This window comes from Schistocerca piceifrons, chromosome 2 (assembly GCF_021461385.2).
Source record: "Schistocerca piceifrons isolate TAMUIC-IGC-003096 chromosome 2, iqSchPice1.1, whole genome shotgun sequence".
NCBI classification, from domain to species: Eukaryota; Metazoa; Arthropoda; class Insecta; order Orthoptera; family Acrididae; genus Schistocerca; species Schistocerca piceifrons.
Genome location: NC_060139.1, coordinates 1,066,564,902 through 1,066,578,339, shown reverse-complemented (window position 1 = coordinate 1,066,578,339; position 13,438 = coordinate 1,066,564,902). Strand labels below are relative to the sequence as shown.

General features: G+C 43.5%; 1 protein-coding gene across 1 annotated transcript in view; it reads right to left on the bottom strand.

The window, feature by feature from the left end:
• The window catches only part of LOC124777751 (transcription initiation factor TFIID subunit 9-like), a 106,435-nt gene that overhangs the window by 33,176 nt on the left and 59,821 nt on the right, over window positions 1-13,438 (bottom strand). The window contains exons 2-3 of the mRNA XM_047253253.1: window positions 9,273-9,409; window positions 9,065-9,196 (exon numbers count right to left, since the gene is read on the bottom strand). Coding sequence (XP_047109209.1) covers window positions 9,065-9,196; window positions 9,273-9,409 — 269 coding nt within the window. The remainder of the gene's footprint in view (window positions 1-9,064; window positions 9,197-9,272; window positions 9,410-13,438) is intronic.

The following is a 13,438-nucleotide window of genomic DNA, read 5'->3' as shown; positions in this document are numbered from 1 at the left end:
AAGCGGTCATGGGGACGCAACTTTGTTTCCTGAAGACAGAAGATGACCGGCGAGTAGGATCGTAAGAGGATCGACAATTCATCCCGATTGGCGCGAATGCCGCGGATATTCCAGTGGATAATGGACATAGGGTGAACAGAAAATGGAGAAACGTGACCAAGGGTGCTGTCAACTCAACGACTGCTCAGAGCTTGCGACCGACAGCATGGAATGGCATTCAGTCGAAGGCAGAAGATCCTGATCCATAGGTTGGTCAGGAGCAGCTCCTGCCACCAACGATCGGCCAGTTGACCGGCCACCAGCAGTGCGCCTCGGCGACACGGAAGATGGCCGAGGGCGATTTCCGCCAGGTGGTGCTGTAGTTGGGACACGCCTTGGCGGAGAAGGAGAGGAACTGTGTTTCTTCGTAGCCTTCTTGGAGGTATGATGTTTAGATGAAGGAGGAACCGATGGTTGTGAAGTTGCAGTACGTAAAAACTCTTCACGAGAATGCTCTTTTTTCGAAGACTTGGCGTCTGACTTTTGGGCTCGAGATTTAGCAGATCCCGACGAAGGGTGAGCCATAGAGTGGGCAGGCGAAAGTGGTGAGGTTGAACGGGCGATCTTTGCGCTGGCCGATCTGACGACCGTGGTACTAAATGTGAGTTCGCAAGTCTGCGTGGCCGCCTCCTTGGTTGGCCGAGGAGAAGCAAGGACAGTGCTGTATTTTCCTTTCTGAGGCACGGTGGGCTGTCGACTGGCGAGTAACTTTCGAGCAGCAAAGGTCGACACCTTTTCCTTCACTCTTATTTCCTGGATGAGCTTTTCATCCTTAAAAACGGGGCAATCTCGAGAGGAAGCAGCGTGGTCACCCATACAGTTGATGCAGTGTGGGGATGGAGGTGGACAAGCACCCTCATGGGCATCCTTGCCACACGTAACACATTTGGCCGGATTGGAACAGGACTGGCTGGTGTGATTGAACCGCTGACATCGATAGCAACGCGTAGGGTTTGGGACATAAGGGCGAACGGAAATTATCTCATAGCCTGCTTTGATTTTTGATGGGAGTTGAACTTTGTCAAATGTCAAGAAGACAGTGCGGGTTGGAATGATGTTCGAGTCAACCCTTTTCATAACCCGACGAACAGCGGTGACGCCCTGGTCAGACAGGTAGTGCTGAATTTCTTCGTCAGACAATCCATCGAGGGAGCGTGTATAAACGACTCCACGCGAGGAATTTAAGGTACGGTGCGGTTCCACCCGGACAGGGAAGGTGTGGAGCAGAGAAGTGCGCAGCAATTTTTGAGCCTGGAGGGCACTGTGTGTTTCTAACAACAGGGTACCATTTCGTAATCTGGAACAAGACTTTACAGGACCCGCAATTGCGTCGACACCTTTCTGAATAATGAAAGGGTTGACCGTGGAAAAGTCGTGACCTTCGTCAGACCGAGAAACAACAAGGAACTGTGGCAACGATGGAAGAACCGTCTGTGGCTGAGACTCATTGAACTTACGTTTGTGAGCAGACAGAGTGGAAGGTGAGGAAACCATTGCGGAAGAATCCCCCATGATTACCGGCGTCTCCGATGGCGCGCTCCTCCCTTGTGGGGGCCCTCACCGAGGGCACACCCGCCTTAGGTGATTGTTCACACCTCAGGTCACACCTCCCGACAAACGGACGGAGGGACCAATCGGCACTTTCGGAAGGTATCAGCTCGGGTAATCACCCCTCCCTGGGCCTGGCCTTTACCAGGGGGTACGTACGTGTCCTACCTGTCTACCCGGGGCGGGGAATTACGCGTTACCCCGTCACCGGCTACGCATGGAAGTGCGTGGGTCGGCCTTCAGACACGCACAGGGAGGAAGAAAGAGAAAGGGAAAGGAAAGAAGAGGGGGTCTCAAACGCCGCAGCGGAGAAAAGGGTAAAGAGAAGAGGTAAGGAAAGGATAAGGACAAAGGAAGGAAGAAGACATACAAGCAAGGAAGAAGAAGAATGCGGTACATTTACAAGTGTCCGTCTCCGGACGTAGGCGCAAACCATACTCCCAGAGGGGGAGAAAGTGAAGGAAAGAGCCAGAGGTGAGGGGGGGGGGGGGTGAAGACAGGGGATGGGGAAGGATGTGGAAAGGGAAGGTATGCAGCCCGGAAAGGAAGGAAGGCCACATTAGCTCGGGGCCCCGTGCTCGCTACACACGTATCCACAAAAGAGTTGTGGATCCCCTGGGGGGGCAGACACTGTGTGCACCATCAACAGGGATTAATGCCCGAAATTCAATTCCTAAGAAGATTACAGAATTCATTAGGTAGCTAAACAGGAATAATTCTGCTGACTTTCACTAACTCTGGGCATATATCTGAATAAACAAATATGCATAGGCGATCCCCTCCCCCTCCATGAATTATTGACTTCACGGAAATGGGGTAGCTTAAATGTCTCATGGATACGGCAACCACAATGAGGGGATATCTGTGGAGAGACCAGACAAAGTTACGGTTCCTAGAGGGGCAGCTGCTTTTTCAGTAGTTGCAAGGGCTACGGTCTGTATTGTTGACTGGTCTGACCTTCTAACACTAGCCAGCATAGCCTTGCTATGCTGGTACTGCAACCAGTTCAAAGTCAAGGGAACTACACCCATTATTTTTCCCAAGGGCTTAATGGCTTTATGATTCTCTTGGGTAAAATATTCTAGAGGTACAATAGTCCCCTATTCAGATCTCAGGGCAGGGACTACTCAGGAGAGCGATGTCATCGGGAAAAACAGAATGAGCATTCTATGGATCTAAGTGTTGAATGTTTGATCCCTTAATTGGGTAGGTAGGTTAGATAATTTAAAAAGGATGGGCTGAAGCCAGACATTGTGGGAATTACTAAAGTGTGGTGGCAGGAAGAATACGACTTCTGGCCTGGTGAGTACATGGTTAGACAAAGAAAATGAAACAGGGCTACTGCAGGAGTAGGTTTAATAATTAATAAGAAAATAGGAATGCAAGTTGCGTACTACAAACAGGATAGCGAATGTCTCCTAGTAGCCAAGTTGGATATAAAGCCATCATCCACCACAGTAGTACAAGAATGCCCAGTTTCTCCACAGATGATGGAGAAATTGAAAGACTGTGTGTGATGAGATAAAAGAATGCTACATACAGCTAGGGGAACAAAACTTACACTGTGATGGGAGCTGCAATTTGAAAGTAAGAAAAAGAAGTGAAGGAAAAACAGTTATAGAACATGGACAGCAAAAGAGTAGGAAGGGGGTATGAAAGTGGAAGTTAATGTGGCAGAAGCATAATTTTGATTTAAGAACAATGAAAGAAGGTTGTATACATGCAAGAGATCTGTAGACATCAGAAGGCTTAAGAAGATATATAATGGTAATATGGACATTTAGAAACCAGATTTTAAGCTGCAAAACATATCGAAGGGTGGATGTGAACTCTGACCAAAATTTACTGCTTCTGAATTACTGACTAAAACTGAAGACATTGGAGACAGGCAGGAAATTAAAAAGATGGGACCCGGATAAATTGAAAGAAACAGATGAGAGTTTCACAGACAGTATTTGCAACGTTTGACTCATGCGTAAAGGAGTACAATAGCAGACAAATGGATAACTATCAGAATGGCGGATCATGGAGGGCTTGACGGTTTGAACAGACTGTCTTAATAGTCCTCAACATCTGCTGAGGTGTCATCAGATCAGATAGATAAAATTAAAGTTGATTGGTCTTACAGATTTTGACTCCACCTCTTACACCTATTAATTTTTATGCCTTGAGTAACATTGACAAAGCAATCAAACAACGTAAAATCCAGGAAAGTTGCTACCCACGATATAGTGGAGATACTGATTCGCGATAGGCGCAATAAAAAGGTTCACACAATTATAGCTTTCAGCCATTAAGGCCTTTGTCAGCAATAGACACACACACACACACACACACACACACAACTTGCACACACGTCTGCAGTCTCAGACAACTGAAACCCGACTGCGAGCAGCAGCACCAGTGCATGATGGGAGTGGTGGCTGGGTGGGGGTAAGGATGATGCTGGGGCGGAGAGGGGGAGGGATAGTATGGTGGGGGTGGTGGACAGTGAAGTGCTGCAGTTTAGACAAAGGGCAGGAGAGAAGGTGGGGAGGGGGTAAGTAGCACTGTGCAATTCAGAAAAGCTGGTGTTTGTGAGAAGGCACAAGCTGTGAAGCAGTCATTGAGATGAGGGATATCATGTTTGGCAGCGTGTTCAGCAACAGGGTGGTCCACTTGTTTTTTGGCCACAGTTTGTTGGTTGCCATTCATTGGACAGACAGCTTGTTGGTTGTCATGCCTACATAGAATGCAGCACAGTGGTTGCAGCTTAGCTTACAAATCGCATGACTAGTTTCACAGGTAGCCCTGCCTTTGATGGTTAGCTGATGTTAGTGACCAGACTGAAGTAGATGGTGGTAGGAGGATGTATGGGATAGGCCTTGCATCTAGGTCTCTATTAGTAGGTTTGATAAGGCATTACCTACAAACAAATCTGGGGTACAGCTATGGGCACCCACATGGCACCATCCAATGCCAAACCATTCATGAGCCATCTACAGAAATCGTAAGTAAAAACACAGAATCCTAAACCCCTCACCTGCTTCACATTCACTGATGACATTTTTGCTAGCTGGATTGAAAGTGAGGACATACTATCCACATTCCTCCAGAACCTCAGCAACTTCTCCCACATTTGCTTCACCTGGACACACTCAACCCCACAAGCCACCTTCCTAAACGTTGACCTCCACCTCAGAGATGGCTACATCAGTATCTCCATCCATATCAAACCTACTAACCACCAGCAGTACCTCCACTTCGACAAATGCCACCCATACCATACCAAGAAGACCCTTCCGTACAGCCTAGCCACCCGTGGTTGTCGCATTAGCAGTGACGAGCAGTTCCTCTCAAAATATACCGAGGGTCTCACTGAAGCCTTCACTGACTGACTGTGATTGTCCTCTCAACCTTCTACAAAAACAAATCTCCCGTCCCTTAGCTTTCCCGTCTCCCACCACCTCCCAAAGTCCAGCCACAGAGGAGCATTCCCCTCGTAACTCATTACCATCCGCGACTGGAGCAACTGCATTATATTCTCCGCCAGGGTTTCAATTACCTCGCATCGTGCTCTGAAATGAGGAATGTCCTGCCCACTATCCTTCCCACCCCTCCTACAGTGGTATTCCGCCATCCACCAAACCTACACAATATACTTATCCATCCTTACACAACCGCTGCTCCAGTCCCTTATCTCACAGCTCATACCCCTGTAATAGACCTAGATGCAAGACCTGTCCCCATACATCCTCCTATCACCATCTACTCCAGTCCGGTCACTAACATTACCTATCACATCAAAGGCAGGGCTACCTGTAAAACCAGTCATGTGATCTACAAGCTAAGCTGCAACCACTGTGCTGCATTCTATGTAGGCATGACAACCAACAAGCTGTCTGTCTGCATGAATGGCCTCCGACAAACTGTAGCCACGAAACAAGTGGACTACCATGCTGCTCAACACGCTGTCAAACATGATATCCCTCATCTCAATGACTGCTTCACAGCCTGTGCCATATGGATCCTTCCCCCCAACACCAGCTTTTCTGAATTGCGCAGGTGGGAACATTCCCTGCAATACATCCTATGTTCCTGTAACCCTCCTGGCCTCAACCTCTGTTAGTCACTGTCCTCACCCATCCAGCCCCCCTACCTGTTCCCATTCCAGCACTATACAGCCGTCATTTCACTGCCACACCCAGTCTTTTAGTTTCTCTCCTTTCCGCTACGTACCCCCTTCTCCACCTTCTCTCCTGCCCTCTATCTAAACTGCAGCACTTCATTGTCCACCACCCCCACTATACTATCCCTCCCCGTCCCCACCCCAGCCTCCTCCTTACCCGCACCCAACCACCACTCCCATCATGCACTGGTGCTGCTGCTCACAGTGTGATTTCAGTTGTCTGCGACTGCAGACGTGTGTGCAAGTTGTGTTTGAGTGAGTGAGAGAGAGAGAGAGAGAGTGTGTGTGTGTGTGTGTGTGTGTGTGTGTGTGTGTGTGTGTGTGTGTATCTATTGCTGACAAAGGCCTTAATGGCCGAAAGCTATAATGTGTGAATCTTTTTGTTGTGCCTATCGCGACTCAGCATCTCCACTATATGGTGAGTAGCAACTTTCTTTCTCTAGTATTGACACAGCAATGACAGATATAAAAGCAAGGTTCAAGAGTGGGATTAAAATCCATGGTGAAAGAATATCAACAATAAGATTCACATATGACACTGCTATCCTCAGTGAAACTAAAGAAGAATTACAGGATCTCTTGCAGTGAATGAACAGTATAGTACAGGATATGGACTGAGTGCAAATCAAAGAAAGTGAAAATAATGAGAAGTAGCAGAAATGAGAACAGCAAAAACATACATCAGAATTGGAGATCATCAAGGAGACATACTTAAGGAATTCTGCTACCTAGGCAGCAAAATAACAGATGATGGATGGAGCAAAAATGACACAAAAAGCAGACTAGCACTAGAAGAAAGATAGCACTTGGCCAAGAGATGTTCACTGGTATCAAACATAGGCCTTAATTAGAGGAAGAAATTTCTGAGAATGTATGTCTGGAGCACAACATTGTACGGTAGTGAAAGAGGGACTGTGAGCAAACCAGATTAGAAGAGAATTTAAGTATTTGAGAGGTGGGGCTACTAAAGAAGAATGCTGAAAATTATGTGGACTGATAAGGTAAGAAATGAGGTGGTTTACACAGAATCGGTAAGGAAAGAAATATATGGAAAACACTGACGGGAAGAAGGGACAGGATGGTAGGACACCTTTTCACATCAGGAAATGACTGCCATGTTATTAGCGGAAGCTGTAGACTGTAAAAATTGTAGAGGAAGACAGAGATTGAAATACATTCAGCAAATAATTGCGGATGTAGGTTGTAACTGCTATTCTGACATGAAAAGGTTGACACAGGAAGCTGCATCAAATCAGTCACAAGACTGAAGACTTTAAAAAAAATGTTATTAGTGTGGAGATTTAATTACTGCACAGACACCTGTAGTTTGCTTTTGTTTGTTCTTTATGTTGGTGTGATTTGCTATGCACTATTTGTGTGTGCTCTGCTATCAGCTTGGAGACAGTAACTTGCTACGTAGTCACTGAACCTCCACAAATAGGTATATATATTTTTGTTTCATTATTCGTCTCTCTTCTACCCTGACATGCTAGCATTTTGTTACATGATCTTCACAGTGTGTGCAAGTGACAATGCAGAAGTAGGTTGCTGTTGTGGCCTACATATCTTTTTTGCTTCACTGTATGGTACTTCGCCAGTAATTTTGATTTCCTGAATCTTCTTCTCTCCCAAATAAACGGGACAATCTCGACTCCAGTACTGATGGATCTCACCACAATTAACACCCAATGAAATGCGAGTTTCATGACATCTTTTCCAAACTTTTTCAAGTTGCCTGGCCCTTGCACATTAATGCAGTGTGTCCAAATTCTGCCATTCACATGTCTTAAAAGATTTCATGTGTAGGACCAGAGTTTTAAGCAGATAGACCATGCCATGATGAATTGGGGAGAACAAACGCATGAAAAGTCAAAATAAATGCAGCTGTCTTCCATAGACTTTTTTCACAACTGTAAATACATTTGTGACTACATTAGCCTCCTATTCTTCCTTCACTAGTGGCTAGGTCTACTATGCCCCTACAAGTCACATCACTACTAAAGTTTAGGTGGAGCTCCGGAATGACTGGGTGCTCACTATGATATTTTTTATCTTGCAGCAGTGTTGCTTGACATGCAGCAACTGACTGGTGTTCTGGTGCTGTTATCTACTTGCATCTAAGATTGAAAGTGTTCAGGAGGGCTGAGCTCCCTTATTGATTTGGATGTAGCTACTACCCAAAGGCCACCCGAACACGTATTAATGGGTGTCCCAAGAGCAGCTAAGGATACACATGTCAACTCAGACAGAGCACTCTGCTTGCTGAGTAAGCCCAATATAACTGAGATGCAGCAGGTTTCCCGGACATTGCCCTTTAATGACTGCTTTGCCGCAACAGTCATCCGTCTCAAAGGCATGTAGCACACCACAAGGTTGAGCTTTTCATTTTGTTTTAGAGAAACAAACTGTACGTGTGATCCAGGCAGTGAAGCCAATATCCATGCTCCCTGTCACACACAATATTTCACAGTGGTTTCTGAAGCTGAAGTGTATGCAGAGCTCGCAGTTACAGTAGACTGTGGTCATTACTTGGCACAGCCCAGATTATAGCTCTTAACATATGCATTTTACAGACCATTTTTATTGGACTCTTTTTCTTCCTTTGACCCATACTACCTCCACTCATAATATGGAAAGAAAGATGAATGCATTTGAAGAGATATGTTACTGATATTGTCAAAAGTAATGTTGCGAAACAGCTACGCACTTTCGAGAGTTACACTTTTGTCATTCAGATGTTCATATTTAAACACTTAAACAGACATAGTTGAACAAGTGGGTGGTAGTTGTAAAATAAACTCGTCTATGTTCATATTTAAACACTTAAACAGACATAGTTGAACAAGTGGGTGGTAGTTGTAAAATAAACTCGTCTGGACAAAAAGCCCTTGTCTTACTGTGAAAGCTATCCCATCACACTACTGCTCCTTCTCCAGATTGTCCTCCTTCACTAGTGTCTCCAAAAATGTCCACTTGTTATCACACAAGCTGACTACCAGAACAATGGCTTGGCCAACTGTTCCCTCCCATTCCATATATAACAAAATATTACTGCACTGAGATGTACATTTACATTAGTTCTCTATTACAGTCTTTTTTTCTCTTATAACTTTCTCTTATAGCAATTCCATTATGGACATGTGATTGTGCAAGAACTGCATTTGGACAGAAGGATATCAGGAAAAAAATAATAGCGTAAAAACAGACAGAAAACTAATCCACCCTGAATAAAAAATGGAATGCATAATAACAGAGTTCCCAGCACAAAATAATGAATCAGAATTTAATTATAAACTCAAGTGGACTTACCTTTTTCATACTCTTGAGTCGGTAATTGCAAGATGAAAGACAGTACCGGTCAGGTGGTAACCTTAGCCCACAATGAGGTTTCACTAGTGGCAAAGGTGTACTGTTTTTCGTCCTAGCAACGTCTAAAAGAATCTGCAAAATTTAAAATCCAATACTAAATCATTTTATCACATCCAACTACAAGAAAAGGAGAAACCAAATAACATACTTCTCGAGGTGGAGGGTTGGTAAATATCCTATCTGTTGTCATCTGGACAGCCAGTTTCAGATCATCCAGATCAATTGCCTTCTTTTTTGCATGGTTTGCAAGCACTCGTGCGTCCTCCAGAACAGTTGTGACATAACCTATAAACAAAGAGAATAAACATCATTATTCAGCTATCCTATATTACTCAAACATCCTCAAAATACTTGAAACAGGAAGAGGGGTGGGTGGGCCATGTCTGCTGGACTACAATAGGAAAGAATATAGGTACAGGAGTCAAAAGCAATGAAATTCATTCCAAACTCAGATTACATGAGAGACACAGAGATTTCCTGTGAACACTGTAGCTGTCCACAGACTCTTGTACTGGAACTTGATCTTTGCAAGAAAAAAAGTTCTCCTATTTCACTCATTAGTTAAGTCTAGTTAAATTTGAAATGTATAACAATATAAAATTAATTTTACTTAATGGTTATATAAACAGACACACATTAAATATTCTGAAGTTGCTACATATTTGTTGTTGCATAACGTTATTAGAAACACAGTTAGTCTCATATCAGACCTAAATCAGTAGAATTTCTTAGTTACAGGTAGTATGCATATTCTGGAGGATTATTATCACAAGAATACTTCTTCACAATACACATGAGTTGAGAATATAATATCTCTAGACCAACTTCTATGGGTGTAACAAACTTACTGACAGATTAATAAGTGTGTCAGACCAGGACTTTTTAACTTTCGTCATATTATCGAGTGGTGGTTACTAGCCAAATTGAAATTTAAGGGTGCGGGCTTGAGGGAAACAGGTGGCAAGTACCCCTGCCTGAGAGCAAGTGGTTGTACATATTGAAATTAAAGGAGAAAAATAGACTGTCATCAGACCTTCAGTCATAAAATAACCCTTAAAAGGGTAATGTCATCTGTGATAAAGGCCATCTGGTTGTATCGCCAAGCAATGTAGTGTTGGTATCTGCGGCAATTACGATGTTTGGCATTAACAAGACATAATGTGAACGTAGGGCTGAGTCGCCTTGGGAGCAAATGGGGGACCCTCAGGGCTCATGCATGATGACTGAGTGCCCCCGACACCTGATCCCCATCCCCATCTGACATGATGCAGGGATGAAACAGTGATGTAATAAACAATGCTCCTCTAGACTGATGGAGTGGAAGTCAACACAAGTAAAAACATAGTAAAGATCAAAAGGCATAGATTGTGATAAAACAATATAAAAGACCAGAAAGCCTGGCATCTCAGACATAATAAAGGCATCAAAGCTATCGTGAAGAGAGGCAGGGGGCAAGGGGTTTGTACTCATTAGGCAGTACGAAGCCCAGGGTCAGATGAGCATGTCCAATACAGAGTTGACAAAAAATCGTGGAACAGAAGGTGGAATACTCCATATCAGTGGTTTCCTTGATAATACATAGTTCATTAGAAGTGTCACCCACCATTCCCTGTTTGTGCTGCAATAGACTGCCTGTCAGAGGTGGGTTCGTAAGTAAGGGCTGGATGTTCCTATTACAAGAGCCGGTAGTGAGCTTAGTTCCCTGGTTAGGCAATCAACAATCTGATCCTCATACTCGAGGGTTCAGATATGACTCAGGATCCAGTGGAAGACAACTGAATGGCCAGTGTTATCAGATCATATGGAAGATCAAGGATAGGGAACAGTACTGGGTAGCATTGCCTAATGGCCTGCAGATTACTCGTTGAGTCGCTGTGTACCAGACATTGGACACAGTCTTTCTTCTCAATAAAACAAGACAGTATGATAGTACATTTACTTCATTAGGCATTTAAGCTGTAAATTAATATTTAACAAAAGCCTGCCGCCCACTTTTCTGTGTGTCTTCAAATGAGAGTGAGATAGAAATTAATTAACATTGTTCCTTACATAAAAGAGAAATTTTAGGTCAGGGTCGTTTAAGGCAATGCATTTAAAACTGTAATTATTGGTGATTACCAAGACAGCAGTGACCGTTAGAGAAGCTCCTCTGTTTGAAGAAGGATGTTAGGAGTACAGGGATACATTCCTGGACGGTAGTTGGTGATTAGGACCAGCCATGTAATGAGGTAATGGTAGCCTAATAGATCTCGAGAGTTTCCTCAGAAATCACTGGTAATACAGACATAGCTTTTTTAGGAATGGTCATTTCGGGAGTCAACAGAAAATAGTGCCTATCGTGATAGTCTGCAGTTTTCTTGCTGGAACTGCGTTTTTACATAGGGCCTAGCAGGTCAACCAGCCTCACTTTTGTCGGTATCCTGGAGTAGCCAACACATAGCATACATGTCTTCCACAGAGGACCTCGTGGACAACTGCTGGCCACTCAGCATAACACAGTGAGATGCTATGGCCTACAGCATAGCGAAGGCACCATCGTGTTCCTCTGTTGTTCCACACTACTAGCACCTCTTAACACTCTCTCTTTCTCTCTATTCTTAACTTACAGGGCCTTGCAATTTCATACTTATATTTTAGTTGATGGCTGATAACATGTGAACTTGATATTGAACACTAGTGTGCTCTTACATTCCAATTTTAGTGCTTAGTAACTGTTTCTGTCACTTTGTAACTATTAAATGCAACATACATTACAATTAAGGAATTGAATTTGGTCTCTTCCCACAGTTGTGATTGTGGCACTGTCCTCCTTTTTCACATGTATCCCCATGATTAGCTTTGATTTCTCAATGGACACTGCAAGGGATCAAAGTTTAAGGTCATGGGATAGATCTAGCCAAACATGCAGGCTAGGGACACACCAATGCATGAAATGATTCAATGGATATAGTCGAGTGACGGGAGAGAAATATCTCTACGGAGGATTTCCAGTCAAATCTCAATTTGGAATCCTGCTCTTCGTCAAGCATCAGGGGGCTGGGACTCCTGAGAGAATATGGAAATTGGCATGGTTACAAAGCAGTAACTGGTGATGCCAAAACCACAAGGAGACTGTTTACTGGGCACTTTCAGAAAGCCCTGATGGGAAGCTTCACCCCACAATGGTGTACTGCCTCCAGCGGTTGCAATGCTGACAGTGCCACCGGATTGTATACCTGCCACCCACAGTACAATTGTGATTATTTCCAGGTCCAAGTGGATTGTGGTGTGAAAACGAAGTGTGTGATCCGTGCTTTGTCAGGGGAGAAATAAGGTTCACGATCCAGGACCCAAGACTACACCCTCTGTGTGGCTCCTTGGAGTTGACTGTTGCTGAGATCATTATGTATAGCCCATTGTAATAACATAACTAAGTTGGGTGAGCAAAGAATAAGTACTATGGCATAGAACAAGCCTTTTGCTGTGCTGAAATAATATGTAACAGAAATAAAATTCAAAATCATTAAGCAACTGTTCATCAAGGAGAATCCTACCAGTTCGTCAGAAACTCACCCATTCTTTACACTAGTCTATCCTGTGTAAGTCACTTCATCGCATATAACTAATGCAATCAATATCTGCTTGAATCTGCTCACTGTATTTGGCCCTTGGTCTCTCTCTCTATCATTTTTAACCCTCACACTTAATTCCATTACCGTACTGACAATTCCTTGATGCATTATGAAATGTGCTATCAACCAACTCCTCCTTTTGGTGAGGTTGTGCAATAACTTTTTTTGGTCCATTTCCTTTAGTACCTACTCATAAGTTATTTGATCCAACCTTCAGCATTCTTCTGCAGCACCATCACATTTCAAAATTTTCTATTATATTCTTATATGAAATATTTATATTTCCCATTTCACTTCTGTTCAAGGCTACACTCTGGACCTTTAACTAAGCATTCTAACATTTATATTTAATGTTAACAAATTTCCCTTTTTCAGTTATTCATTTTTTGCTATTGCCAGTATGCATTATATATCCATTTTATTTTGAACAGCATCAGCTATTTTACTAAGCAAACAGCAGAACTCGTGACTTCCTTTTAGTGTCTTGCTCACTAATCTAATTTGCCCAGTATCATATAATTTAATTCTTTTAGATTCCATTAGCCACATGTTACTTTTGTTGATATTGATCTCATAATATCTTTCTAAGACACTACTGAGCCATTTAAAGGCTCCCTCAAGTCTTTAGAGGTCTTTGACTGAAGTACAATGTCATGAAATTTCCAAATTTTTTTTCTTCCCTCTGAACTTCATCTACATCTAC